This window comes from Misgurnus anguillicaudatus, chromosome 20 (genome assembly GCF_027580225.2).
Source record: "Misgurnus anguillicaudatus chromosome 20, ASM2758022v2, whole genome shotgun sequence".
In the NCBI taxonomy this organism is placed as follows: domain Eukaryota; kingdom Metazoa; phylum Chordata; class Actinopteri; order Cypriniformes; family Cobitidae; genus Misgurnus; species Misgurnus anguillicaudatus.
This window is the reverse complement of record NC_073356.2, coordinates 33,700,416-33,725,466: the sequence shown is the minus strand read 5'-3', so window position 1 is coordinate 33,725,466 and position 25,051 is coordinate 33,700,416. Positions and strand designations below refer to the sequence as shown.

At 37.7% G+C, this 25,051-nt stretch overlaps 2 protein-coding genes across 5 annotated transcripts in view; one reads left to right on the top strand and one right to left on the bottom strand.

The window, feature by feature from the left end:
• Positions 1 to 595: 595 nt before the first annotated feature.
• mreg (melanoregulin) lies at positions 596 to 6,282 on the top strand. 2 transcript variants are annotated; one of them, XM_055220019.2, is made up of 6 exons: positions 596 to 708; positions 823 to 1,036; positions 1,295 to 1,457; positions 5,085 to 5,175; positions 5,401 to 5,564; positions 5,749 to 6,282. In XM_055220019.2, exons 2-6 carry the CDS (start codon positions 945 to 947, stop codon positions 5,932 to 5,934), a joined length of 696 nt encoding a protein of 231 aa, XP_055075994.2. In that variant the 5' UTR covers positions 596 to 708; positions 823 to 944; the 3' UTR covers positions 5,935 to 6,282. The 2 variants fall into 2 exon arrangements, with proteins under 2 accessions (XP_055075994.2, XP_073714680.1); XM_073858579.1 differs by having other exon boundaries at positions 599 to 708; positions 826 to 1,036.
• Positions 6,283 to 8,597: 2,315 nt separating this feature from the next.
• Positions 8,598 to 25,051, bottom strand: part of chd4a (chromodomain helicase DNA binding protein 4a) — a 23,354-nt gene continuing 6,900 nt past the window's right edge. For 2 of the 3 annotated variants that reach the window (XM_055219806.2, XM_055219807.2), the window contains exons 8-41: positions 24,794 to 24,929; positions 23,999 to 24,168; positions 23,480 to 23,716; positions 21,983 to 22,186; positions 20,432 to 20,643; positions 20,211 to 20,342; positions 19,921 to 20,020; positions 19,635 to 19,826; positions 18,032 to 18,232; positions 17,817 to 17,954; positions 17,468 to 17,589; positions 16,147 to 16,320; positions 15,860 to 16,001; positions 15,600 to 15,731; positions 14,349 to 14,466; positions 14,088 to 14,212; positions 13,880 to 13,972; positions 13,658 to 13,796; positions 13,402 to 13,571; positions 12,950 to 13,127; positions 12,761 to 12,847; positions 12,591 to 12,682; positions 12,365 to 12,498; positions 12,113 to 12,257; positions 11,288 to 11,450; positions 11,104 to 11,201; positions 10,765 to 10,978; positions 10,237 to 10,299; positions 9,994 to 10,146; positions 9,688 to 9,796; positions 9,444 to 9,576; positions 9,170 to 9,365; positions 8,920 to 9,086; positions 8,598 to 8,836 (exon numbers count right to left, since the gene is read on the bottom strand). In XM_055219806.2, the coding sequence (XP_055075781.2) occupies positions 8,825 to 8,836; positions 8,920 to 9,086; positions 9,170 to 9,365; positions 9,444 to 9,576; positions 9,688 to 9,796; positions 9,994 to 10,146; positions 10,237 to 10,299; positions 10,765 to 10,978; positions 11,104 to 11,201; positions 11,288 to 11,450; positions 12,113 to 12,257; positions 12,365 to 12,498; positions 12,591 to 12,682; positions 12,761 to 12,847; positions 12,950 to 13,127; positions 13,402 to 13,571; positions 13,658 to 13,796; positions 13,880 to 13,972; positions 14,088 to 14,212; positions 14,349 to 14,466; positions 15,600 to 15,731; positions 15,860 to 16,001; positions 16,147 to 16,320; positions 17,468 to 17,589; positions 17,817 to 17,954; positions 18,032 to 18,232; positions 19,635 to 19,826; positions 19,921 to 20,020; positions 20,211 to 20,342; positions 20,432 to 20,643; positions 21,983 to 22,186; positions 23,480 to 23,716; positions 23,999 to 24,168; positions 24,794 to 24,929 (4,881 nt within the window). In that variant the 3' untranslated portion in view covers positions 8,598 to 8,824. Of the gene's footprint in view, positions 8,841 to 8,919; positions 9,087 to 9,169; positions 9,366 to 9,443; positions 9,577 to 9,687; positions 9,797 to 9,993; positions 10,147 to 10,236; positions 10,300 to 10,764; positions 10,979 to 11,103; positions 11,202 to 11,287; positions 11,451 to 12,112; positions 12,258 to 12,364; positions 12,499 to 12,590; positions 12,683 to 12,760; positions 12,848 to 12,949; positions 13,128 to 13,401; positions 13,572 to 13,657; positions 13,797 to 13,879; positions 13,973 to 14,087; positions 14,213 to 14,348; positions 14,467 to 15,599; positions 15,732 to 15,859; positions 16,002 to 16,146; positions 16,321 to 17,467; positions 17,590 to 17,816; positions 17,955 to 18,031; positions 18,233 to 19,634; positions 19,827 to 19,920; positions 20,021 to 20,210; positions 20,343 to 20,431; positions 20,644 to 21,982; positions 22,187 to 23,479; positions 23,717 to 23,998; positions 24,169 to 24,793; positions 24,930 to 25,051 lie in introns of all 3 variants that reach the window. The other variant, XM_073858576.1, reaches the window with a different exon arrangement.

Sequence of the window (25,051 nt, the reverse complement as noted above, 5' to 3'; positions counted from 1 at the left end):
TGAAATGTGTACATAATTAAATGATGTAGATCCAACCTTTTTTTTTTTTAAAGAAAAATCATTTTAAGAAAACTAAATTCAATCATGTGCAACAGGAGATTTTATCAGTGTTGAGACAACATGATATGTCATTGTTGGAAGTTTGAAATTTGGTATTTTCATTTGTGCTTAACAAAAACCAAAAGTTTGCTCAGTGGTAACACGTTCGACAACTGAAAATTACCCCTAAAATGAGGTTCATCTCAATGACGTTATCTATAACGGGAGTCTCAAAATGATCTGCGCTTATAAGTAATGATGTTACATCATCGTCAACTTGCAATTTTCCACAAACAATTCAATGTCAATGCATTTACTGGTCTATCATTTTGTTTTAAAAGAGTAAGTATGTGTTTCTTTGTGTACCAGAATGCATTAACTGGGTCTTTGTGTAATCAGATGATAAATATGCATGTTTTATTTGTAGTTTGTTTTGTATGTTTGCGGAGGGTACAAGTACATCTGTGTTTTCAGGCTGTAGGACTCAAGTTACTTAATTTAGAGGTTGGTAATGGCCTCAGGTTAAGCTTGACTAACTCATGACTAAACCGTGATGCTATTCATTTGAGAGAGAGGGACAGAAATCTTTCATTTGGTCTCCGGCGCCAAAAGATGCTTCATTTGGGTTTCATCTTCAGCTTATGGAGTATTTTGCTACAGGTTTCTGGGGTAAGTCCAATACATTATATGATTTACTTATTGAAATATCACAGCTTATGTTACAAGTGTCAAATTAAACAGATCCTAAATCCTAAATTGTCTTTCTTCTTTCTTACTCTGCAGAAGTCGTCTCACAGATATTTGCCTGGAGATAATGATGTGACCCTCATCTACTGAACATCTGCCCACTTCTGTTTCATCTGCACATTTTTTCTTATCCATAGTCAGGTTTAGTTTGTTTTGTGATGGGTGCCGCGTTCAAGAGGTTTTGTGTGCATTTCTGCTGCTGTTGTTGCTGTGAGGATGATGATGAGGAAGAAAAGAGACCTTTAATTAGGTATGGAAGTGCATTTTTATTTGATGTTCATGAGCTTCACAAGTTATGCATATGTTGCGTTTACAGGCTTTCTGTCTATTTTTCTTTATATTTAAATATATAATACAATATAATAAACCTTAAAACAGTATCATGCATGTGCTTTATGCTCTCTCTCAAGATGATAAACAGCCAATGCCTCAATTTTACATTTTAAACTCTCATGCAGTGTGTTAATTGTATCTGACATTGTAAATATATTATTTGTATGTGTGTCAGTAATGAGACATTAGAATATTTTGACCGTGAGGCAAAAAAGAGGCGGGACCAGGAGACCAACCTGTGGAATGAACCGGGTGACACCTCCCACTCTGAGAGAGATGATGACCGGACCCTTTATAACCTGCTGCAGTCCAGGGCACAAACCCGCAGAGGATCACAGGTACACAAATGAGCCTTTAAACTTTATCACCACATATTTTATTTCAATTATAGTACAGTTATTATATTTCATAAATAGTAGCCTCTTTTACATATTCATTTACATAAATTACATAAACTTTCAACCATTGCCCTAAACAAGTTATGTTTTTGGACATTTGGTCCCATTTGGCAAAAAAAATTATTTGGCCAAAAATATATTAATATAATTTTGAATTTAAAATTCATATATATATAAAATTAATATAATTCATATATATTCATATTTCAAAATGTATTTCAGGGGCAACAAAATTATTCTAATTTTACAACCATACAGCAAAAATATATTTTCCTGGTCGAAATATTGTATAAAATATATAAGAATGTAACAAATATTATCATAAAATTATATATTATAAAGTATATTTTTGCAAAAATATATTTAATTTTAATATTTTTAAACTTGTTATGTTTACAGATTTGTAACATACAACGTTTTTCTTCCAATGCAACGTGAATATAAATGCTTTAAAATATATTTATTTAAAACATATTTCATATTTCTTTTTTAACCACTTTATTTGTGCATTTTCCAAATATCACATATACAATCATATTCATTATATTACAAAATAACCACAGAAAAACAATCGCAACAAACGAGAGCCAAAGACAGACCAAACCCAAAACCGAACAAACAAAATTATTCAACCCCAACTGAAATTGGTTTTGGCCGGTTTGACATTGATTTTGATCATTCAGTCATCCTGCTTACAATTACATCAAAGAGGCATGTGTAGGTCAGACAAATATAACATAACATTTATAATGAAATAACCACAAATGTCTTTTCTGTGCTCACATCATTATCAGTTTTATTCAACCCCCAAGTGACATTCAATCTTAGTACTTAGTACAACATCCTTTTACAGTTAAAACAGCTTTTAAACATGAAGCATAGCTTGACACAAGTGTCTCGCAGCGATCTACGGGTATCTTCGCCCATTCATCATGGGCAAAAGCCTCCAGTTCAGTCACATTCTTAGGCTTGCGCACTGCAACTGCTTTCTTTAAGTCCCACCAGAGGTTCTCAATCGGATTTAAGTCTGGTGACTGCGATGGCCACTTCAAAATGTTCCAGCCTTTTTTCTGCAACCATGCTCTTGTGGATTTGGAGGTATGCTTGGGATCCTTGTCCTGTTGAAAGGTCCAACGTCTCCCAAGCCTCAGGTTTGTGACGGACTGCAACACATTGTCATCCAATATCTCCTGGTACTGAAGAGAATTCATGGTACCTTGCACACGCTGAAGTTTCCCTGTACCTGCAGAAGCAAAACAGCCCCAAAGCATGATTGACCCCCCACCATGCTTCACAGTAGGCAAGGTGTTCTTTTCTTCATAGGCCTTGTTTTTCCTCCTCCAAACATAGCGTTGATCCATGGGCCCAAACAGTTCTAATTTTCCACAGAACACTATCCCAAAACTTCTGTGGTTTGTCCACATGACTTTTGGCATACTGCAGTCGACTCTTCTTATTCTTTGGAGACAGCAAGGGGGTGCGCCTGGTAGTTCTGGCATGGAGGCCTTCAGTACGCAGGGTGCGCCGTATTGTCTGAGCAGAAACTTCAGTACCCACATCTGACAAATCTTTTCTTAGTTCCTCAGCAGTCACACGGGGACTTTTTTCCACTCTACGCTTCAGATAGCGCACAGCAGTCGCAGTTAGCATCTTTTTTCTGCCACGACCAGGAAGCGTTTCAACAGTGCCCTTTGCCTTGAATTTGCGAATGATGCTTCCTATGGTGTCTCTTGGTATGTTCAACATCTTTGCAATCTTTTTATAGCCATTGCCCTTCCTGTGAAGATTAATCACCTCTTCTCTTGTCTTCCTGGACCATTCTTTTGACTTCACCAAGTTTGTAACCACACCAGTAAATGTTTAGAAGGAGTTGAGTATCACAGTCATTTTAAAGCTGCCTAATTGGTGCTTATTAGGCTTTATTGCTGTTCCCTGACATCCACAGGTGTTTTCAATACTTGATTGAAAACACTTCAATGAACCTCTGTTCTTCAGAGTGGTAGTTCTTTAAGGGGTTGAATAATTGTGTCAATGAAGAATTCACAAAAGAAACATTTACTACTATATTACAAAACCAATTGATGTCATTTTAGTTGCATATGGTTCTTTAAGAAGTCATTGTAGGATTTCATTCTGAATACAATTACAAATGTACACTAAATTCCCTAAAACCCTTAACAGCATTGGGGGGTTGAATAATTTTGAACACAACTGTATGTCTTAGAAAAAAACACACAACAAGTGCACCTAACAATAACAATTATTATTACAGGATTGACCAAAGGCAATATTTCATAATATATTTCAGTAAATATAATTTCTGTATATTTTTAAAATATATTTAAAATTATATTTGAAAATATATTTTTTGCCATGTGGGGAGGTTTGTAACATAGAAAGTATTTCTTCCAATGTGACATGAATATAAATGCTTTATATATATATATATATATATATATATATATATATATATATATATATATATATATATATATATATATATATTTATGTTCAAAAAATATATAAGTAAAAAACAGTCTTTGGCTCTCGTTTGTTGCGATTGTTTTTCTGTGGTTATTTTGTAATATAATGAATATGATTGTATATGTGATATTTGGAAAATGCACAAATAAAGTGGTTAAAAAAAGAAATATGAAATATGTTTTAAATAAATATATTTTAAAGCATTTATATTCACGTTGCATTGGAAGAAAAACGTTGTATGTTACAAATCTGTAAACATAACAAGTTTAAAAATATTAAAATTAAATATATTTTTGCAAAAATATACTTTATAATATATAATTTTATGATAATATTTGTTACATTCTTATATATTTTATACAATATTTCGACCAGGAAAATATATTTTTGCTGTATGGTTGTAAAATTAGAATAATTTTGTTGCCCCTGAAATACATTTTGAAATATGAATATATATGAATTATATTAATTATATATATATATATATATATATTTATTTATTTATGTTCAAAAAATATATAAGTAAAAAACAGTGTTAACATTTTTTAAATATATTTCAGTACATATATTTTTGGCTATTTTTTGTATATTTAAAAATATATTTAAAATTATATTTAAAAATATATTTTTTACTATATGGGGTTATGGAGACAACATACGTTGCCTCTCTTTTTACTGATGTTCTGCCCCAAAGTTGACCTGGTTTTATTAAAGACTATCAGTCATGGCTCAAAATGATCACAAAAAAATCACAGGGTCCAGGTTGATTTACATCATTTCATTGACATAATTTCGACTACAACAGGAAGTTAGGGCGGGATCCGAGCTCCAGATTCTAGAGAGCATTTGATTGGTCAATCTTAAGAGAAGCTGAAGTGCAGAATGATGTCATGCATTTTTTTTATCATCTTTGGATTTTGAAATCTTACAACTTCCAAACTTGGATTTTGTCAATGTTTTGGAGCATGCTATAGCTGAAATATACAAAAAAAATTATGGGCATTTCGTTACTTTTGAAGTTTTACATTTTGTGAAGTCAAAGAACATAATAGTTTTATTTAATCATGCATACCTTCTTTTTAGGGCTACCGGCGTTTGAGCATTGATATTGAGGCCATGAGAGAAGTGAGGAGAGAGGTGCGAGATAAATGGAAGATGATCTTAGAGAATCTGGGTAAGAAGAACTATAAGAGAATGTGTTGGGGTGTGGATGGACCTTCGTATAAAGTACATAAGCACAACTACTCAAAGTGTCAATGGGATGGGTCCTGATGACAATTTAGCATGAAATAATACAGCACGAAGACCCATTCAAATATGACACTCAAGGTAAAAACTAGAAAATTGGGATGAAATGTGTTTATGAATTGATTATCAATATTAGATGTGTTTGATTCAGGATTTATGGCCGAAGCAGAGTCTCTGTTGACTGTATCTGCCACTGCATCATATGACCGCATGAGAAATGCAGCGACTGCACGAACTCTCCTCCAGACCCTCCACACTGAGACATCCCTATTCAACAGCAAAGAGCCTCCACCCGAGAGATACCTTTTTATACTGGCGAGTGTTTTCTTATTGGAGTATTCAGAAATAACACTAATTGCATTTAAATAGAAATATATATCAACTGTGAAAGTCATTTGAAGGGGAGATACTTGATATAACTGATTGTTCGAGATGAAGGAAAGTGACCTGATATCTCACCCAGGCCTCTAATATTTACACCTCTCTCTCTCTCTTTCAGGATCGGCTCATTTATCTGGATGCCGCTGATGATTTTGTGGCCAAGGCCCGTCGCTTCTACCCTCCTAAAGACGAGGATGATGACGATGAAGAACAGACCAGTGCAATAAATCTTCCTCTTCTGCTGTCCCGTATGAACCAGAACATCTCTGGAGGTGAGGAAGAGGATGATGGACCGGAGGACTAACTCTGATTGGGTTGAGTTTGTGCTTAAAAATCAAACACATGGTTTCTGTAGGTCAGTAAAGTTGGACTGATGTTGGCTCAGGTCTGGGTGAGAGAAGATGATGAAGATGACTTTTGCACAGGTGTAACATTATATTATAAAAATGCTTTGATGAGAAAGCAGTGGAGTCATCTGGAGAATTATCACAACACCTGGCATCTTATGTATACAGTAACTATGAATATATAGGATGGATAGGGAGATCAATGGGAAATTGAGGATTACAGACGTATGTTGATAAAGAAGTGAATATTAATACACAGTATAAGATGGTCATCAGTGAATTTCAATAAAACGTTGTGTTCCCGGTCGCTTTGCAAGTCTGCTTTTGTCTTCTTGTAAAAACTTTGTCATTGAGAATAAATGATGATGTTCTGAAATGTGTTTTTATACATGTTAATACTGTAGTATTCTGATGTTACAGAAAAAATATTTTTTAATATTATATTATGTTATGATATACCAATGTTCTTCTTAAAATGATACAATACAAAAGAAATAAGTAAATCTAAGTAAACATTGATCAGGCCTCCCAGTTTATAAGATATTTGACATCATCTTTATAGACATTGAGAGCACGGTATCCCATATGGCTATATATTTTACAACTAATTTTACAACCCATACGGCAAAAAAATATATTCCTGCCCAAAATATTAAAGTTTGTATAAAATTTATAAAAATCTATGTATAAAATATAAAAATATAAGAATATTTTTGCAGTTGAAAATATATTTAATTTTAATATTTCCTGTTGTGTTTACAGGTTTGTAGCATACAAAGTTTATATTTCAATGCCACGTGAATATAAATGCTTTGAAATATATATATATATTTTTAAAATATATTTCAAAATTTACAAAATAGCTAAAAAATATATTGGTGATAAATACATTTTTGCAAACATATTTCAAAATATATTTTAGTACATATATGTTTTGGCCATTTTTTGTATATTTCGAAATGTATATAATATATATATATATATATATATATATATATATATATATATTCATTTTTATATATATATATATATATATATATATATATATATATATATATATATATATATATATATAATTTTTTTGTACCTATTTTGTAAATTTTGAAATATATTTAAATTATATATATATATATATATATATATATATATATATATATATATATATATATATATATATATATATATATATATATATGTATGTATGCATGTATATATGTATGTATATATGTATATATGTGTATATATATATATATATATATATATATATATATATATATATATATATTTCAAAGAATTTATATTCACGCTACAAACCTGTAAACACGACAGGAAATATTACAATTAAATATATTTTCAACTGCAAAAATATTCTTATAATTTTATATTTTATACATAGATTCTTATACATTTTATACAAACTTTAATATTTTGGGCAGGAATATATTTTTTTGCCGTATGGGTTGTAAAATTGCCCCTGAAATACATTTTGAAATATATGTTAATTAAAACAAAAAATATTTTAAAATTCAAAAATATGTTTAATGAAGCTTTACTTTCTACAGAATGTATTTAGCATATATTTAAAACATATTTTGGGCCAAATAATTGTTTTTTTGCCGTATGGGAGCCAAAATTTGAAATGCTGACTCTAAGATGTTGTACTAAAGTGCCGCATGGATGACGTATTTTTGAAGGCAAAACCCGGCAACGACTTCCGGTTCTGTCATCTAAAAGTCAATGTTTTTTTTTTTATGTGGTTTTGGTTAAACTGCTTTAATAAGACATTCCCACGGTTGCTAACAAGTTGCTACATGGGACTACACACTTTGTCGGGGCTTTTAAACGTCAAGGTTTTAATCTCAAAAGGCTTGTTTGACTTCATGCGGCCCCGCCAGAACTGACAGGCGGTTGACGTCAACGTATCGCGAGAGCAAATCGAAAATAGACTTCTCCGTATGATTTCCTGAATCGCTCTCGCGGTATTTTGACGTCACCCGCCTGTCGGTTTTTCCACATAGACAGTAAAAGTCGTCAAACACAACTAATAACAACGCAACACGGGCACAACAAAGATTCATCCACAAGGTATTTCCTTATCAGGGAACATGTTTTTAATAAAGTGTGTTTATTCAAGTTTGAAAGAGGTGTCGGAAGCTTGGTGGTGATTATGTTGATGACAAGAGACCGTGGGTGTCGTTCATTAGTAGACCAAGGTTAGCTTTTAATTTAACGTTACTTCAAAATTCACGCTGGTTCCCTCGCCAAAAAGCCCGTTCATTTTCCCGTAGACTTTGATTTAGGCCAATTCATATAAGTAGTTTGATTTAATTTGTTTGACAAAACGTGTAAGGTTAAGTTAAACACAAAGCTTATTTTTTGCGATAACTCAAGTCAATGAAAAAATTAACGGGCTTTTTGGTGAAATAACCAGAGTCCCGCTAACTTCCGGGTTGGCTAACAAAATACGTAATTCCTGTACAAACAGCATGAAATAAACTGCTTTATGTAATGATTATCGTTTTTTCCCCCTTATATTACTTGGCAACCCATAACACTGTACCACATACTGTACACTATTGCTTTAGTGATTAGCATACAAAAAAATCCAGTAAGTACACAATTAAAATGAACAGAAACCTTTATTACATTTTTTATTTAGGTCCCAAAAACCATCATCAACAATATTATGTAAACAATATTAGGAAAATAAAAAACAACAGCCTGAACATGCACGGCCCCAGATTTTATCGAACAGTACGAGGGGCCGTGAATTCAAGCCAAGACGAGATATCGTGTGCAATCAGGAATGTAGACATGGTGTGCATCGCTCTCAAAGATCAACCCTGGCTACTGCTGCACCTGTCACAAACAATCACAAACCAATCAGAACAGAGACCATACATCACATTTAAATATTCAGGTACAGGTGAGTAGATCAGTACCTGTTGTTGTGACTGTGTGTCTGGTCCTCGGCTGGCCAAACGACTGAGGATGTTCCTCTCCGACATCTGTAGCCTCACTGCAACGGGTGGTATCCTGGCGATGGTCGCCGGGAGACGAGTGACATCTGCTTTCATGTCGCTTAGCAACTCTTCCAGCTGTTTCAGCACTGTCAAACATAACACAAAACACGTAAGTTTCCCAGCAGCCCAAGCGATGGGAGAAGTGCCAAAAACGTGCTACGTTTCGAACCTTTGTGCAGGACGGCGTTGGCGGGTTTGTTTCCCGACATGGATTCCTTGCTCAAGTGCTGGTGAGATTCGGCAAGACACTCCACTTCACTGAAGCGTGTGTTAAGAGCCATGGAGGGGTGAGACGGGTCTTCGGTCATGTTCAGATACGCAGCTCTGCGCAGCTGTTCCTCGATGACCAGCGCCTGTTCCAGCAACTGCAGAGGATTGTTCACACGTCAAATCATTGTAAACCTAACACGTTAACAAAAATGTTGCTAGGATTTTAAAAATACCTTGAACCTCCTGGCCAGAAACTTGTTCTTGATCTCCAGGAAGTTCCCTCGGTTGATCTCGCCCTTGAAGGGCTCGTTGAGAATAGCAAACCGAACGTCATTTTGAATGTCCTGCCAGCGGGCATAACCGTGTCTGAGAGCGTGAGTTAAAGTAGATATCGTGATAGACACTTCAGCCGGCGAAGATCTCCGAAACATGAATAGTATGCACGTACACTAAAAAGCAGGGATTTGTTAAGGATACTGTATGATTCCAGCAAGTAGCCAGTAGTCATGGCGACGATGCCAGATCTCATTGGTCTTCTTGGTAACTGTGGCGGCCCTCTCTTCATTCTGCCATAGAGAGTGTAATTCTGCAAGAAACATATAGTAAAAGATGAATAAATAAGCTTTTATTGAGGTACGGTTTGTTAGGATAGGACAATATTTGGCTAAGATGCAAATATTTTAAAATCTGTAATTTCAGGGAGCAAAAAGAAGATTGGTTTTGTGGTACAGGGTCACATGTTGTGATCATTTAAATGAGACATTTTGTGAACTGTAGTCTTACCAGTAAATCCTCCATCTGCAATGTTGAACATGAAGCGGCTCTTTGCTTTCTTCCTTTCTTCTGTTCCGCCTGCAGCGGCGTCTTTGGCACTTTCACCGTTCGGGAGTTTCCCCGCCTCCTCCGTCTTACCCGATTCTTTCTCTTCCTTTTGACCTGGAGTGAAAACCAACAAGGGTGAATGAAGCGGGAAGGTGAGATTTCTCTGAGTACTAGATATCACGGCCAGTGAGATCGGGTACAGACCTTTCTTTTCATCTGTAACAGGAGTAGTGTCCATCTTCTCAGGTTCATCATCCTTCTTTTCTCCTAAAATAAAAGTATGAACATAGTTCCTGTCTTTGGGTGCCATGGTTGATTTGTTACACTTTTTGGAGTGATTTCCCAGACAGGGATTAGCTAAAGCCAGGACTAGGCCTTAGTTTAATGTCTTAAAAACATTACTTGTGTGCATTTTGAGGCAAAACAAAGGGCACTGATGTATCTTAAGATATGTCAGTGCAAGTTACTTTCAGTTTGGACAACTCCTACATTTATTTTATTTTAGTCTAGGACTAGTCTAATCCCTGTCCGGGAAACCACCCCTAAAAGTTAATTTTTGCCATTTAATCAGGTGCCAACATTATTGACTGCTTTCATTTAAACAAAGCTTTTTCCTGAACTCACACAATGTCACATAAAGCAGTTTTTGGTCCAAGAAGCCTTGACTAACATTACAATGGGCTAGAAAAAAATAATGAAAAGGTACAAATTGTTTAGAAAATAACCCTTTACCTTTGGCGTCTGCAGTTTCTTTGTCAGATTCTGATCCTTTGGATTTAATTTCTTCGGTCGTCTCCTCAGCATCTTTCTCGTCTTTCTTCTCTGCTTCATCCTGCTTGCTGTCCACCTTATCTGAATCGGAGGATGATGATTCGCTGGCTTTGACCTTCTCTTTGCTTTTCTCTTCTGAAGAAACCTCCTCCTCATCATCCGGGATGGCAATGACCTTTTGACAATTATTTTACAACGTTTTAAAATTTCTTTTATAATTAACTACAAAGATCATCTTAAGCATATTGTCGTGCTGGTGTAAACCTTAAAGAATGATAACCAACACACACTGATACTCACTTCATTGTCTTTGCCTTCACTGGATTCTTTCTCATTCTCTCCATTTTTGGCCTCTTTGTCGGTCTCTTTCACACCATCTTCTGCTTTGGGAAGACCCTCTGTGAAACAAAAACACAAACATGTAACAATCCGACTACTATTAACAGCAATCGGGTAAAAAAAGAGGCGCTCCAGGTTGCGATACCTGGGGCGGGCGTGTTCGGCTGCGTATCTGCCGGAGTGCCAGTAGAGGAAGTTTTGCTGGGTGAGTCCGGTTGGCTGCCGGCGGTGGATGCGATTTTATTTTCATTGAGCTCCATCATCCAGGGCATGGACCACTGACCATTCACATGCTCAAACTCTTGCACCTGAACACGGATGTGTTTAAACATTTATTAACGGATAAACGAACAAAAAAGGCAACAATTGTTAAATGTATGTATTTGGCAAGACTAACTAGGAAGGTTTCCTTTAGATTCACACTTTAGCGCTATTTTCTAAATGGCGATAAAAAAAATATTACGAAAGTTCCAACTGTTTTTTAAGTGATGTAATCTAAAAGTACTTTTTTCTGTCATGATAAGTCATTTCAAAAACCATGGTGACGGATGTTTTCGACTTCATATGACACCATGCGGATGTCAAAATACAGTGATTCGAACGCATACAGAACAGTCGACTCCCGAATGGCTCTTGCCATATTTTGATGTCATGTGCTTGTTGGTTTTTGTGACGCCACATGAAGTCAAATACACAACAAAATACTGCATCATTTTTTAAAGAATTATCATGTTTATGCACGTCAGGCGACCTGTAAAGGCAAACATTTGCAGGTTTGCGATATATTCCTTTTTCGCGACATTTGGTAGTTTTTGTGAAATTGATGTTTCCATTTGGCAAATTGCATTTCAATTTGTGCAATTTTAAGGGTAATGGAAATGCATCTACTGGCTCTTATGCAGCAAATAAAGTTGCTTTGGATCAAACCACCTGCTAAAGAAATAAATAAATAGAAATTTAAGTAAAGTACCTTCTTTCGGATCAATGACATCACACCGATGCGAGTGAGGACGTGTTGTCGTGACAACCCCTCCCGTGGAACTCCATCAGCAAAGCTTTCAGCACCATCAGCACCAGGTTCACACAAGTGTCGCATGAAGAGGGAAACATAAGCTCTGAAAGAGAGAAAAAAAACAAGAGTAACACAAGTTAAATATTGCAAAATATATTTGGAAAACCAAAAATCTTATTATTCAACTCAAAAGTGGTCCAAAAAACTCACTTGAACTCTCTCTCTGACTTTCCACGCAAGTCTCGGACGAGCCACTGGGTGGTGAAGGCGTCTTGCGGCGGCATCCCATAGCGCATTACGGCGTTCAGGAATGCCTTCCTCTGGCGAGCGTTGAAACCCAACACCTAACAAAACAAAACCAGATTTTCATATTAAACTAGATTTAAATTGTATGAATGCTTAACAGCAAGGAAAAACTCTGATTTCTGTCGCTTACCTCGATGTTGCCGCTCACTCTGGCCAGCAGGGGGGGCAACGGCTTGTCTTTATCGTTCCTGAGACCTTTCCTGTTGGGTCGCCGTGAATTGGCTGCAATAAAAATGGCAAGATTTAGCCTCAAGCTTTCTTTTTTCATTTCCAAAGTGTTTGATTTACACTATGCCTCACCTTCAGTTCGCTCATCAAAGTCTTCGTCTCCTTCCTCTGAGGCGACAGAGTAATCCGATTGGCCGTCGGATTGATCATCCTGCCAGTCTCTGATGGAGCACAGAATAAATGTATTAACGTTTGAACTGAAGAAAAGGTTTAAATACTTCTTACTGCTTTGTAACACCTCATGCACGGTTTTGGTCTCACCTCTGTCCTCCTGAGAGCCATCATTGTAGTTGACTTGTTTGCGGATTCGTTTGCCTTTGCCGAGGTTACGAGCCAGATCCTCCTGCTGTTGCTCGTAATGATGTCGGAGCAGCTTCTCCCAATAATCTGGATCCACGCTCTCCTCCTGCTTAATGATCTCCCTCTGAACCTCCTCCTCCTAAGGAGCCGAACACCAGATGAGAGAGGTTTTTTTTTATTTAGACATGTTGCAAACAGATTAATAAAGTTTTGGCCTAGAGATATTAAACGACTTTTTGTGTGATAATGTTTCGGGCAAAAATATTCTCAACGTGGATTTACTATAAGTCTCATATCTTATCAAAATCTATCCAATGTCCTTCAGGCCACGGTTACCAAATCTTTTAGTTTAGGTTTTGCATTCTGAACATATCAGATAAATGCACCCAACTTTCAAGTTCATGGACACTTACGGCTTCCTCCTCATCCTTGACCACGTACTGAGCCACTTTGAAGGAGCTGAGATACTCGTTCATGCTTTGGATCTCCGTGTCATCTGTGGCGTCCTGGTTACGATCCAGCAGTCGATCGATGGCTTTGTCGTCGTAGTGAATCACGCTGCTGTCCTCCTCTTTGTTCTCTCCTTAAAAGAGAAACAAAACGTCAATATCTTCCTAGCTTTAAATCCACAACTGTGAAAGTTTGACAACGAAAGGTTTGTAAGGCCACCTTCCAAGTCATCCTTGAAGAGCTCCTCTGTTCCAAATTTAAGGATGTCATCCAATTCTTGTTTGGACATCGAACCGGTCTTTGAACCCAATCCGGGGCGCACAACCAAGTGAGTCAACATCATCTTCTTCTTGGCCACCTTGAGAGAAAACAGAAAACCTTTAGGTTTGATTTAAAGATGGTGGAGCGATGTCGAGCATCCTGAACTGTTCAGGAACGTACCTGAGTGATTCTTTCTTCTACTGAGGCTTTGGTTACGAAGCGATAGATCATCACCTTCTTGTTTTGCCCAATTCTGTGAGCTCTGCTAAAGGCCTAGATAAAATAACAAGTTAGGTTAATAATCAAGTTCGTCTGCATTCATCTACACACCAAACAAATCTTCCCTATAAGACCTTTAAATGTATTATAGAGATTTCAGTTTGATTACCTGAATGTCATTGTGAGGATTCCAGTCGGAGTCGTAGATAATGACAGTGTCTGCGGTTGCCAGATTGATTCCCAGACCTCCAGCTCTGGTTGACAACAAAAACGCAAACTGAGGGGCACCAGGGGCTACAAGAAGAAAACAAAAGTGCATTAGATTAGACATAGGAAACAGATACAGTGACTAAATATTTCAGTGAGAAAACCAAGTAAGATTTAAATATTTCGACAGCTGATCTGGTTGAGTAAGTGCATATCATCTCACCGTTAAAGCGATCAATGGCTTCCTGTCTCATGCCTCCTGTAATACTTCCGTCGATACGTTCGTATTTGTAGCCCTCGTTCTCCAAAAAGTCCTCCAGCAGGTCCAACATTTTGGTCATCTATTGAAATAGTTACAATATGGTTAAGCACAATCACTTGGTCGATTGTGATTGTATTTAAACTCTTGTGCATGCATTTCTTGCTGAAAATGTGGACTTTGTAAATAGGCCTTGTATCTAGGTCATCCAGTTAAAGGACAAGTTGGGTATTTTACACTTAAAGCCCTGTTTTCAGATTGTTTATGATGAAATAGAGCGGTTTTGACTGAAATTTCGACATATGCGGCTGCCCTGAGAATTTTTGGGTGTTTGTGTTTCAGCTCCTACCTTTACAATGGGTTTGGTGGTGCACTGGAACGGTCCTTCCTGGAATGCATTGAACTTTCGTTTTGCGGGGACGTGGGGCTCGCCGAGTGGTCGGGGGTGTTCACTGATGTGCTCACACAAAAATCGCTGCAAAATACGCATTCCAACAGGTTTTATCGTAGTTTTTGCCAACTCCATTGACTTGTATTAGTTGTGCTGTGAGGTACGGTATCTGAAAACAGGGCTTTAAGTGTAAAATACCGAACTTGTCCTTTAAATTGATTTCAATCTACTAGGGGATGTAACAATACCACTTTTTCGATTTCCGATCCGATACCAGTATTCTGAGTATTGGCAGATACCTGCCGATCCAATATTTTTTTTTTACAATTTAAAATTGCATGCACGCACACACAAAATGTTAAATGTGTAGTGCTTTCTGCTACATCTAGTATAATTTTAAATAAATAAAAAAATAAAGAACATTAGTAATTATTATTCATGGCAGTGTTTAGGAGAACGTATAATAGGCATGTATGCTAAATATATTTTTTTCTTCATTGTGCAAAACGGTCACAGTAAAAAAAGCTTTAGTGTGCAAATGGTTATTTTCGGAATTATGCACTTGACCGGACCTTTATGCACATACCGGGTGCAGCATTGATGCACTTAAAGGATCCTCACATAGAAATCCTCACTCAACAATGGAAAATTCATAACCGTTAAAAACACAAACCATTCATCCAACGGCTTATTGAGACTTTATAAAATTGGACCTTTAAAATGGCCAACAGTAGGCTGGATCGCCCCCGATACTGATCCAAGATATTGAATCGATACATCCCTAATATTTACTGTAGGTCGCATGCACCCTTGGCTGTATTCACCTGAGAGAAGATGAGGACTCTGTGTCCGCCGTCCTTGAGTTTCCGCATCATCTTCTGCAAAAGCATCAGTTTGCCAGCAGCTTTCGTAAGGCCACTGCCCTCGTACATCCCATTAGGCAACTTGGCAGCTTCCTGTTGTACACAACCAATCAGAAATCACCATCAAGGAGTCTTATCAGTTACCTTAATTTGTATCATCATATAAATCACAGACATTATCATTCGCTAATCAAGACAGAAAGCGACTGAGCAAGACGTACCGAGGCAGCAACAGGGAACAGATAAGGATGATTACAGCACTTCTTCAGGTCCATGACGACATTGAGCAGAGAAACTTGGTTTCCTCCACCGCGAGTGTTCAGAGCTTCAAAATTACGCGTCAGGATGAACTTGTAATATTTCCTGAATTCACAGATCAAAATGTAGATTAATACCATCTCAAAATGAGTCACCACACAGTCTCTGGGGATTTTTCTGAAGTAAGATATATCTGATATACATCACGATCTGCCTCTAGTATTTTGTCCATCCCTCATCTCACACTTACTTCTGCATAGGGCTGAGCTCTACTCTCACGATGAGCTCGGTTTTGGAGGGCATGTGCTTGAACACGTCTGCCTTAAGTCGCCTGAGCATGTGCGGTCCCAGCATATCGTGAAGCTTTTTGATCTGGTCCTCCTTGGCAATGTCGGCAAACTCCTCCAAGAAACCCTCAAGATTACTGCAGAGGATGGTTAACAGACAATAGGAGGGCATTTTAAAACCTCGATCTGCCAAACAATGATGGATTCACACCCACTGAAGGCTTCTCAACCAGACAAACCAGTTTAGTTTTTAATGATTAATAATTGTAAATGTATACATTTCATACTGATATAAACGCATACAAGCTCCTATATCATGTTTAGTTAAAGGGATAGTTCACCCAAAAATGGAAATTACCCTGTGGTTTACACACCCTCAAGCCATACTCGGTGTATATGATTATATTTATTCAGGCAAACACAATCAGAGGAGTTATATTAAAACATTTCCTGGCTGTTTCAAGCTTTATAATGGTAGTAAATGGTGCTTCTGATCTAAAGCCAAAATAAAGTCCATTCATCCTTCACAGAAGTAATTCACATGGCTCCAGGAGGTTAATAAAGGCCTTCTGAGGGCAGTCAATGCGACTTTGTAAGAAAAATATCAACAAACTAAAATAAAGGACTTTCAAGGACTTTCCAAGTCCAATACTCTCAAATTCAAGGACAAAATGTGGGTACACATTTCAAGTGAAAACAAGGTTACATTGTGTTACCTTTAAAGATACATTGTTACAGTTCCCTTTCGAGGGAACTAGCGCTGCGTCACTGCGGTGACACTTTGGGGACGCCTCCAAGGGTAAGTGCCTCTGAATGTGTACATCAAATTCAACCAATGGTGATGCTTAACGACAAAGACAGGGTGATGCAGGAGCCAGGAAGTATATCGCTATCTGAAATATTGCCAAAGACGGCATTACAGGGACGCAGAAAGTATGGCAAGGGAGACGCAGCATCTCATTCCCTTCTCTAACTGTAGCTACGTATTAATCGAGACGTTACACAACTATGCAAAAAAGCATTTTGGTATCAATCAACATTGGCATACAGAAGATATAAGCATTTAAAGAAAACAGTTTTGGCTTCAAATCAGAAGCACCATTTACTACCATTATAAAGCTTGGAACAACCAGAACATTTTTTTAATAAAAACTTTGATTGTGTTTGTCTGAAATAAGATTATCATATACTTTGAGAAAGACTTGAGAGTGAGTAATTATGGGGTCATTTTCATTTTCGGGTGAACTATACTTTAAAATTACACAACAACAAACACTAACACACCTGAATCTCTCTGGTGTGAGGAAGTTGAGCAGATGGAAAAGCTCTTCCAAGTTGTTTTGTAACGGAGTCCCGGTCAACAAGAGCTTGTGCTGAAGTGGGTAGTTGTTCAACACCCTGAAAAACTGTCAATAAACAACACAGCAGTGTCAGGACATCAAACCTTTATATAAACAAACAATACAATGAAGAATGTTTGAAAGCCCCTGCTATGATTAACAATATTCTGTAAAGCTGCTTTGTATGTATATCATACAAGTATTTATATAGCATGGATTGGACCATCAACCTTCTAAATACCAACACCACAGCACTCCAAAATTGCCCAAATGTACACATTATTGGTTCTGACCTTTGATTGGTTATTCTTCAGTCTGTGGGCTTCGTCAACCACCAAACACGCCCAGTCAATGGAGCCCAGAACGGCTGTGTCAATAGTGATCAACTCGTAGGAGGTCAGCAAAACGTGGAACTTCACAGATGCTTCTTTCTGCAAGAAAACATTCGTTACTATCAATTAAGGGTTTTAAAATTGTCAGGACATGGTGTGCGGTCCATCTCACTGACCTTCATCCTAGAGGCTTTCTTGCCACCGCGGATGGCGTTGTTCTCGAAAGAGAATTCGTTTTCTCTGATGACAGCCCTGCTGTCTTTGTCACCAACGTACGTGACCACGTACATGTCCGGTGCCCACATCTCAAACTCACGCTCCCAGTTGATGATGGTGGAGAGAGGGGCACTTACCAGGAACGGACCCTTCGAGTGACCCTGGGGAAAGAGAATAGTATGATTTGTACAAATACTAAGAAAAGCACGCCATTAAAATTAAAGGGACACTCCACTTTTTAAAAAAATAAACTCATTTACTCCAGCTCCCCTAGATTTAAACATTTGATTTTTACCGTTTTGGAATCCATTCAGCTAATCTCCGGGTCTGGCGCTACCACTTTTGGAATAGCTTAGCACAATCCATCTGGTCTATGTACACGATGTAAATACAGAAGAGTCAAGTTTTAAATAGGAAAAATAACGAAACTCTTTGGTTATTTTTAGCGCGATGCTAATGGTCTAATCAGAATCAATGGATTATGCTAAGCTATGCTAAAAGTGCTAGCGCCAGACCTGGAGATCAGCTGAATGGATTCCAAAACGGTAAAAATCAAATGTATAACTCTAGGGGAGCTGGAAAATGAGCATATTTCTAAAAAAAGTAGATTGTCCCTTTAAAGTACCCATGAAATCAAATCTGACGACTCTTATTTTTTAATGGAATATTGCAGTGTTTATTATAAAATATTTATCCGTGCCATTTTTTTTTAAATGAATGTGCCTCCATAAAATTTAATTAAAATCTGAAATGTACTTCCACACTCTCATGGTGATCATTCTCTGATGTCAGCTAGACAACTTGGGCAGGTGCATCCGTTAACCCCGCCCCCTCCAACTGTCAGTCTGAGTTCTATTTCTGAATGAAACGCCTACTTTTCTATATACAATCAATTTAAAGTGAAAAATCATGAGCCACACCCACTAGTTTCCTTGTGTGATATTCCGTTTCACTTGTAAATACAATCACGACTTCTGGTTCATGGGGACTTTAACATTAGCAATAACACTGACAACATAAATGCCAGCTGCTAGTTAGTTACCAATTGCAGTAAAACATAGCATGTCATAATTTTGTGTGTATTGCAGCACAATCAAAACAAAATTTGCAATTTAAAATAAAATTGTGCTTTAGCTTAGCAATGTGTCCCAATTCATATCCAATGGATAAATCAATGAAATGCAGATGCTTTTTATCCAAATTAACTTACAGTGCATTCTTGGTAAACATATACACAGTACGTGTGTTACCTGGGAATCGAACCCATGACTTTTGCACTGCTAACTAGGGCTGTGTATCGCCAACAATTTCCCGATACGATATGTATCCCTATCCCGATACAATGCCACGGTACGATGCATATCAAGATACGCTACTTTCAAAAGTGCATCCAAATCGATACGGAAGGTGCTGTATCGATGCGCGCATCGTCAGGCGTTCATGACAATGTATCACCTATCGATACTTTGAACGCAGCACTACTGCTAACCCAATGCTCTACCAGCTACAAAAACCATTCAGTCATGTATTCAACAAAAGGATCTTGATTTAAAAGCTGCACACCTCTTTATACAGTGAATAGAGGAAAACAGCAGTCTGCACAGTCTTTCCCAGACCCATCTCGTCTGCCAAAATGGTATCGGTTCCCTGAGCCCAGGAGAAGCGCAGCCAGTTCAAACCCTCCAGCTGGTAGGGATGCAGCGTTCCACCGGTAGTGTCCAGATATTCCGGCTGACGATCAAACTTTATGGTCGGCTAAAAGAGGGGCGACGGATTTCCATAATGAAGGGTGAGTGGATAGTTTAAGCAGTCTCAATACAATGTAGATCAAACAATGATGGTGACTTACATCCACAACAGGGTTATCCGGAGGCCGGTCTAGTTTCCGTGTCTTGCCTTTAACTTTTATTCTCTTTCCTGGTTTACCGTCGTCACCCATCATTAACTCCCTTAAAAAGAGAGAAAAAAGGCAGCGTGCATAAACACATCGGCACACATCTTGTTCATCATTTAACAAACGATGCATCATTACTGTGGTGTACATTTTTAAGATATCGGTACATATTAACCAATAACTTCAACACAGTTCAACACTATTTCACACTGAAGACACTTTATAAATAGCAATGGGGTTTATACCTGTGGTTCCAGTACTGCAGTTTGTAGACATCAAATTCAGGAATGTCCATATCGTCCGCCTCCCATGTGGACTGATCATACGTTACGTCCCTCCACTTAATGAGGTAGTGAATGTTACTCTTTTTATCCACACTAGACGGTTCAAAATGTGGAAGGTCAGATTAAAGTAGAATCATAAAAATTATCAAAAAGTGAAAAGGTTAACCTGAAGTTTGTCTTACCTGTGGTTCAAAATGCGATGAATCATCATCCACTCCATCTTGATGCCAAAGCGGTAGTATTTCTCCTCCATCCTGGCATAGGTGGGGTCTTTTTTCTTCCTTTTGTCGCTCTTGTCCTCATCTCCCTCAATGCCGAAGTCTATGGGCGGGGGCTCGTCCATGTCGTTTTTGCGTTGATAGTTTCTGAACATCACCTGACAGTGCATCTCCAGCTGGAAAAAGCAAGAAATTCATTATGATTTTCTATATCTATACTAATTCTATATTCAGGATAGATTCATAGATTTAGTAAAGATTCAGATTCAGTTCATTACTGCTTATGAGAAAGCATTATTTCATGAATCCACAGATTATAGATTAAAGGGGACCCACAAGATGTCAAATAAATCTTTGGTGTCCCCAGAGTATGTGTATGTGAAGTTCTAGCTCAAAATAGCCCATAGTTAATTTATTATAGCATGTTAAAATTGCCAATTTGTAGGTGTGAGCAAAAATGTGGCAATTTTTTGGGTGTGTCCTTTAAAATTCAAATGAGCTGATCTCTGCAAATGGCAATGCTGTTGTTGGATAGTGCAGATTAAGGGCCGGTATTATCTTCATCTGACATCAAAAGGGGAGCCAAATTTCAATGAACTATTTTTTCACATGCTTGCAGAGAATGGTTTACCAAAACTTTTCAAGTTACTGGGTTGATCTTTATCACATTTTCTAGGTTGATAGAAGCACTGGGGACCCAATTATAGCACTTAAACATAAAAAAGGCAGATTTTCATCATATGTCGCCTATAAACCTGGACAGTTTGTGTCGAACCCAACAAGACTGCAACAACAAACCGATAAAATCGATTATGAAAATAGTTGTCAATGAATTTCATTATCGATTAGTTGGTCTGTAACGTCACATGCTCCCGCACCAAAGTGTGGTTTTGCACTTTTAAATGTACACTTCTACATGTGAATACCCTATTTTAGAGTTTTATTTAGCTACAATACAATACGTGAAAAATATAATCGAGTAGATACTTAGGTTTTTATCCGATTAATTGGGAAAAAAATAATAGATTAATCGATTATGAAAATAATCGAAGTCTAGGAATACAGTAGCGATTTTAGGTTAAAATGTACATAAAACTCTTTGGTAAGTATTGGTGAGGTTTTTTTTATTTATTTGGTTAACCTTTTAAGCGTCACCCCACCCTATTGAGTTAAATCTACACTCTTGAAGCTTGCAAACAATATACAGTTTGTCATGATTAGATAAGAATTCATATGCAAACATTGAAGTAAATGTAGTCGTCCTGCTGGTGGGACAGTGACATTTAGCAGAAAATAATTTTTTCTTCATAAGTGAATCAATTCTCCCTACATAATTTATTTTATAAAACACTGTTGAAATGTCTATTCTGAAGGCTTAGACCTTTCCAACGATAAATAGTTTGTAGTGATAGACAATATTAATGCAAACTTAGGTGTCCCGTATTCGGGACGGCGACGCGAAACAGTTTAAGAAATTCATAAAACATTTTTCTGTAACACAAAACGTAATCTTACCTGTAGTTCAGAAACCCAAGAGCAGTGCCAGTAGGACATATTTTGCCATTTAACGAAGAACTCCCTCTCAGGGCGACCAGCCAATGGGGAGGGGTCTGGAGCTTCGGCTGAAAGGTCAGCAGGGCGTGGAACAGGGGTCGGAGGAGGAGGTTCAGTCCAACGCCAGGTCAGAATCTTCTGCACCTTACCCTTCATATGAGGACACTGAGGAAATAATGATGAGATGTATCCATGTGAATAGTTTATATCTTTAGAAAGCAAAAGTTTTGAGGTAGCAGAAAATACCATTATTATATTACACAGACATATTACCCATCATCAGTTTATTTTACATGAAAGCACAGAGGGTTACATTGAACAACTGTAAACTTCTGGTCATGTAATCTTAACATAAAACCCGCCACGGGGGGACAACCTGCCTAATGTAAAAAATAAAAAGCTTATTCCACTGATATGTGACCGTGGACCACAAAACCAGTCGTAAGGATAATTTTTTTGAAATTGAGATTTATACATCGTCTAAAAGCTGAAATAAGCTTTCCATTGATGTATGGTTTGTTATGATAGGACACAAGGGGTCCCACACCTTAGTTAACTTTCCAGGTCCAGTACCCTCAAATTCTAGGACTAAATGTTACATTGTGTTACCTTTAAAGATACATTTTTATAGTTCCCTTTTGAGGGAACTTGCGCTGCGTCACTGCAGTGACACTTTGGGGACGCCTCCAGGAGTGGCTTAACGACAAGGAGCCAGGAAGTATATCGCTATCTGAAATATTGTCAAAGACGCCGTTACAGGGACGCAGGAAGTATGGCAAAGGAGACGCTGCGCCTCGTTCCCTTCTCAGGAAACAACAGTTATATACGTAACCAGAGACATTTTCATGTGTCAAACACAAATATGCAAAAAAAGCATTTTGGTATGAATCAACATTCGCATACAGAAGAAATTTACATACAACATACAGCTTTAAATGCATTTTTTTTTTCAGAAAACTTGCATAAAATAGATTCAAGCACTTTCAATGACCTGTATCTATGCATGTATATTTTCAAAAACTTCCCAGGGCCTTGAATTTCCCCCCAGATTCACAAACTTTCAAGGATTTCAAGGACCCGTGGGAACCCTGAGGACAATATTTAGTTGAGATGCAGCTATTTGAAAATCTGGAATATAAGGGTGCAAAAAATATCAAAACATTGAAAAAATCACCCCTAAAGTTGTCCAAATAAATTCCAATACATATTACTAATGATAAATACATTTGTGATATTTTTACGGTAGGGATTTTACAAAATATCTACATAGAACATAATCTTTACTTGATATTCTAATGATTTTTGGATCATTTTGACCCATACAATGTATAAGTCGTGATGTATATACCTATGCGACTTATGACTGGTTTTGTGGTCCAGGGTCACATATGACTGCCTATCATTTGTGTGTATATCAACATGGAAAAATATCTTCATAAATTGTAACTCTTGACTCACAGTGCATCGGGGACAGATCCATTCTCCGTTGGGTATCTCGGGTAAGGGTGGGTTAAGGCAGTGGATGTGGTACGATGAAGGGCAGGAGTCACAGCACAGAAGCTCTCCACCATCTTTACACACTCTGCAAAACTCCATGTGATGGTCATCCTCTTCTGCCTCACCGCCTCCTGCCTCATTATCCTCCTCTCCGTCTGACGCGTCCTCACGTGCCTCCCACTGAATGCCCATCTTCTCCTGAGAAAAGAAGTAGATGTTTTGCTAAATGATTATAGACACCTCAAACACCTGCCTGGTTATCCTTTCAATGTAATTTTATGGCCTGTTGAAGTTTAATGTATTTTGAAACAACAGCACAACTCTCACTACAATACATGGCTGCAGAATAAAGTTCAATACTTAGGGTTAGGAATTTGTTTAAATCCTGTACTCTCGGTGTATAAGCCTCAGTAAGCACCATTAATTAGAACGACCGCTTTTATCCGCCGCTGCCCCAGATAATGGCAGGAAGTCACTTACGCAGTGCGGGCAGCTCCAGGTGCCTTCTGGTGCCTTTTCCATGTCTGGATCCAAGCAGACCATGTGATAGGCTCTCGGGCAGGTGTCACAGAGAATGATCTCTCCACCCTGCTGACAGACCTCACAGTAGTCCTGATGATCAGTTTCATAGCCATCACCCTCTTCGTCTCCTAAAACAAGACAGCTTGCATTTAGCATGGTAATGGACTTCCATTGCAAGTGCATTTTTGTGAACACTAAACTGAAACCATTTAGTAGAGTCAACAAACTTTAATGTAATGCAAAAAAAATTTGTCTGACTTTTAGCGCCAATGAGACAATGACATCACAAATATGCTAAATAGTATGTCGAAAATCGATTCTGCATCGAATAGGGATTTCCAACCACTACAAATTTACTTGTTAAGCTAGAATTGTTTTTTACGCATACACGCATACTGGATTTTTGTACCCATGCGTACTACATGTAGGTTGTGCATGCGCATACATAAGAATGTACTTTTTAGCCGAGGAGATGAAATGCACTTTTTCACAATGCACATGCGTCGAATGCCTGTTTACACGTTCGAGTCAAATAGACTATGCTTTGCAAGTCTGTGCGTTCGACTGTGCATGTACATTCGCGTACACGTAAAAACAAACTATACTCCTGGCCTTAATCCTAAACAGCCTGTTTTTGGCAGACATTTTGGGTCGCTTAATAAGCAGCTCTCAAACAGATCGACACACATATTAAGTGAGTCACAGGGTGTGGCTTAATAAACAGAGTGCCAGACATGAGAAACGACATCGTACCCTTTTTCGTCTTCTTCTTGGCCTTTTTCTTAGCGCTGCTACGACTGCTGCGACTGTTTGAACCGTTTGACACCGACACGCTGTTCATGCTGCCGTCATCGAAATCACTGTCCACGTCAACATCATCCTCTTCGCTCTGTAAACGACACGTTTAAAACAAAGGAGATGGTTACATAAAAGGATGCAAATATAAAACTTGATCTGTCAATCATATTTGGTTATCAGTTATCGATGCTACATCTAAAGTTAAAGCAGAGC